The following is a 4,778-nucleotide window of genomic DNA, read 5'->3' as shown; positions in this document are numbered from 1 at the left end:
AAATAAATGGAAGAAGCATTAGAATTATATGATTATATTGCCAATGAAATATAAATTTATATTGTTGCCAGTCTTTCTTTTTTACAAATGTATGGTATATTTTAGAATTCAGTGACATTTAATGATGTCCATGTGAAATTCAGCCAAGAAGAGTGGGCCTTGCTGGAACCTTCCCAGAAGCAACTCTACAAAGTTGTGATGCTAGAGACCTGTGAAAACCTCACTGCTATAGGTAAGACTGCAATTTTTCTTTCACTTTTAAAATAAAAAGACAACTCTTACTTAGTTATTGATCCTCTTCTTTAATTCCAATTGAGAATGAGGAGGAATGAGGTAAATAAAACAGGCATGGTTCTAAGGGTCACAGAAGATAGTGATTTAAGTTTTGCCTTAATAATAACATGATATTTCCAATAATATATATTTTCTGGTACTATATTTTAGGCTACAATTGGGATGACCATAATATTGAAGAACATTTTCAAAGTTCTACAAGTAATAAAAGGTAAATTTATGTGCATGTTGATACAGATATAAATCTTAAATTTTAATGTGTCCTGGAAGTTTGGTGTTTTTTTGTTTGTTTGTTTGTTTATTGGCTGCTTTTTATTTTCTGTTTTTGAAATAGAATTTTTTCTGGGTATCTGTGACTTTCTTAGACTTGCTTGTTCGACCAGCCTGACCTCGAAATCACACATATCTGCCTGTTTCTGCCTCCACGAATGCATGGATTAAAGGCACGTAGCAGCACACCTGGCTGTGTCCTGTAGGTTTTAAAGAAAAGCAACAGTGTAAAAACAGCACTGCTTTAAGTATACTGATCATCATTATGATCTCACAATTCCATTTACCTCAATGTCAGGTATCTGATTTGTGTTTGCAAGGCATTCCTTAAGATAGAAGAAAATAAAATAATGTTGTAACAGAAAATACCATTTAAATCATATAGACATTACAGCTACTGAGTTGAACTGCCAATCTGTTTAGTCTCATTTTATCTACTCAGATATTGTAAGAGGTATACATATTGAATAGGTGATCAGTATGTGTCCAAAACTTTCTAATAACAACCACTGTTACTCATATTCATGCAGTCATATTGTAAAGTTTAGTGAAAGGAGCAGCTTATGAGAGTCAAGAATATTGTTGTGGAGAAACCTTAATCCCTATATGACATGTCTATGATTAACAAAAAACAAACTGTGTTAATTCAGTGAGGGAATCCTTTATTATTCTTGTAATTTAAATAGGTATATCATATGTCACAATGTTTGTAAGGCACATGAGCAGAGGAATATTGAAAGAAGCAGTGTACCTGTCTTTCTCCAAGAACAATTAATTTTGTAGTAGTCCCCACTTTGAGTAGATTTTCTGAATGTGATAAACGGTTACTATTAATTGGTTTTGCAACTTCACTGAGAATTCATCAGCAACTAATACTGCTGAAAATACCTATGAATACTAAGAATTTGGAACTTCTTCTGCTTCTCATGGCTCACTTTGCAAAGGAAGTGTCATTCATACAGTAAAAACAATGCAAATGGGATTGCTGTGGTAAAGGTCTGTATTCTTACTATAATATATATATGTATGTATGTATATATATATATATATATATAAAACTCTTATAGAAAAATGAAGCTATAAAAGTGAACCACGTAACAAATGCTCTTACCATCACAGAGATCTTCAAAAATACCCTTAATAAAGGGAAAAAACATTAATGTAAATAACATGATAAAACTTTAAAATTTGATTCTCCTTTACGATTAGATCAAATTATGAAATTAATTAATATAGATAAATATATTTATTAGTGTAAAGCACTGATTGTGGTAAATCTTTCACATGTGGTAATTATCTGTGCAGGCATGCAAGCAGTCGTACTGGAGAGAAACCTTCTAAATGCACTGTATGTGGTAAAGTCTTCTCCTATACCAGTGATCTCATAAGGCATAAAAGAGCACACACTGGAGAGAAGCCTTTCAAATGTAATCAATGTGGTAAAGTGTTTGCACAAAAGAGTCATCTCATAAGCCATAGAAGAACACATACTGGAGAGAAACCTTATGAATGTAACCAGTGTGGTAAAGCCTTTGCAAAAAGCAGTCATCTCATAAGACATAAAAGAACACACACTGGAGAGAAACCTTATGAATGTGACAAGTGTGGTAAAGCCTTTGCACAAAAAAGTCATCTCATAAGCCATAAAAGAACACATACTGGAGAGAAACCTTATGAATGTAACCAGTGTGGTAAAGCCTTTGCAGAAATCAGTACTCTCTTAAGACATAAAAGAACACACACTGGAGAGAAACCTTATGAATGTAACCAGTGTGGTAAAGCCTTTGCAGAAAACAGTACTTTCTTAAGACATAAAAGAACACACACTGGAGAGAAACCTTATGAATGTAACCAGTGCAGTAAAGCCTTTCCACAAAAAAGTCATGTCATAAGCCATAAAAGAACACATATTATAAAGAAACCTTATGAATATACCCAGTATGATAAAGCCTTTGAACAGCAGAGTGGTATCCACAAACAAGAAAAGACACACAGTGGAGAGAAGCCTGGTGAGGGTAATTAGTGTGATAAAGCCTTTGCATGTAATATTCATCTCCTAAGACAACAACACATTGTGGAGGGAAACCATATGAATATAACTATGTGGCAAAGCCTTTGAACATAACTTCTCCTAATAAATAAAAGAACACATACTGGAAAGAAGCTGTCTGACTGCAATCAATGTGAATAAACTTTTGCACTTCATAATCAATTTCAAACTCATGAAAGAAATCCTAATGGACAAAAAGCCTATGAGTGCTTTTAACAAGGCGAAACTATTCCACATTTGTATAATTTTCATCTTCATGAAAGGATTCATACTGGCGAGAACTTATGAATGTGTTAAAATGGTGAGGCCTTGCACAAATCTAGAGTCATCATCATCATCAAAATTATCTTACTGGAGAGGAATTCTGTGACTATAAGCAATGTAGAAAGACCTTTGTGTTCTTTGGTCCAATGAGATCCAACAGAACTGAAAAACTAGCTCAATGGAAATGACCTCCCATTTCTGGAGGGGAAAGGGAATAAGGGCAATAGGAAAGGAGGGTAGTTCTGGGGGAGAGAAGGGAGGGGGACTATGATTGGAATTTAAAGTAAATAAACTTATTTTTAAAAAGAATACAATGAATGGTAAATATCAATTAAATGCAACAGTATTATATAATAAAGTGTTTATGGAAGACTTATTGATAATCCTGATTCTCAACATTTACTGTTTTCAATTGCCTCACTTTACACAAAAAAACTTTTAGTCCAGTGGATGAATATGTAGGGAATGGTGAACTAACACCAGCCAGGAAGTTCTCTGAGAGTAACACAACAGTGGTAGCCTGTAGATGTTCTTTGTGTACACATACCTATTGTTCCAGGGGTTCTATTGAAAATCATCACAACCCACACTGAATTTTGAGTTATGAGGGAGGAGGCTTTCTTTTTCATGTATGACTCTGCTTCTGGCCTAGATGGGTAACCATGTCAATGGTGCCTTTTCTCTGCCTGACTTCATCTGGAGAGTATCTTTAGACACGGAAACCACCAATCAAATTTGATAGATGGCCTTTGACACAGATCCCTGATAACTCTCCCCTCCCTTCAAATATAGGATAATTTGGTTCTGTGTTCTTGTTCTTCTTATTCATATAATAGGAATGTGCTGTTTAATGCAAATCTAGCATTCTTGAATTTCCTAGTATTAAACAATTATCTACACCTATGCTTGGAGCATCCCAGGTACTCCCCAAGGAATATAAGCCACTGTGTTCTGTTTTCTGGAATTAAAGAAGAACTTACTTTCTGAGGTGGCTCCCAGAGTGGCTAACCACTGTTATGCTCGTGAGCTTCCCAAGCTTTATACTACTCATCTTCTGCCCCTCATGCCTTCCTGGGCTGGTGGGAAACAGCCCTCCAGGCAGCAAGAGAATCACATTCTCTGAAATGCCTGTGATAAAATATTTAAGACTGCATAGCATTTCAAATTTCACATGTTTCTGGACTTGAGATGGTCAATCAAATAGTATCTTGGGATGGGACTCATTAAAATGAGTTATACTTAGTGTTTAGTTCAAGGTAAGGTTGCAGGCAAGCTTCATGGTATGAAATCTTCTGAGGTGAGTACAGTGGCCCATGGAAAAGAAATAAGAGCAGAAAATTTAATTTCTCTGTTTTTAATAGCTGAATACTGTTCTGATAAAGTATGGGTGGATGGCAGAGGAGAGAAACTCCCCTTTTGAGTGGTCTAGAGAAAGGGAATGGGGGAATATGGAGGGAGGATGGGACCAGTAGAAGTAGAAGGAATGACCCTCAGTCAGCATATATAATGAATAAATTGTGAAAAATAAAAACAATTAATAAAATAAAATATAGCAAGTAAAACAAAACAAAAAAGCAAAAATTTGAGTCTAGTTTGGGTAGCCGCCCTCCCTCAAAGAGAATAAAGAAGATATATAGAAAGAAAAGAAAAACAGAATCTTTGTCTTTGTCACTTTTCTTCTCTGTGGGCTCACTTGAAGATCACTATCCAATGGAGACTATGCTTTTCTCTATGAATTTTATGTTACCATAGAAGTAGGATTCAAACCTGGAACTAATGGCAGAGGTTCCTAGTTAACACATCAAATCACATCTACCTGCCATTTTCTCCCAGCAATCCTTCACTTCTTCCATGTTATCTGGTTATGCAGGCTAGTACAGCCCATGCAATACCCTGAATT

At 35.3% G+C, this 4,778-nt stretch overlaps 1 protein-coding gene across 1 annotated transcript; it reads left to right on the top strand.

Moving 5' to 3' along the window:
* Nucleotides 1-722: 722 nt before the first annotated feature.
* LOC132651040 (zinc finger protein 436-like) lies at nt 723-2,356 on the top strand (the record flags this gene model as incomplete). Its single annotated transcript, XM_060376352.1, has 2 exons — nt 723-766; nt 1,870-2,356. Coding segments are annotated over exons 1-2 (531 nt in total), but the record flags the coding sequence as incomplete, so codon positions are not given.
* Nucleotides 2,357-4,778: the final 2,422 nt, after the last annotated feature.

The sequence above is a fragment of the Meriones unguiculatus genome (genome assembly GCF_030254825.1).
Source record: "Meriones unguiculatus strain TT.TT164.6M chromosome 13 unlocalized genomic scaffold, Bangor_MerUng_6.1 Chr13_unordered_Scaffold_39, whole genome shotgun sequence".
NCBI lineage: Eukaryota > Metazoa > Chordata > Mammalia > Rodentia > Muridae > Meriones > Meriones unguiculatus.
Note: the sequence above shows the minus strand (reverse complement) of the source record. Positions and strands in the feature narration are given on the sequence as shown.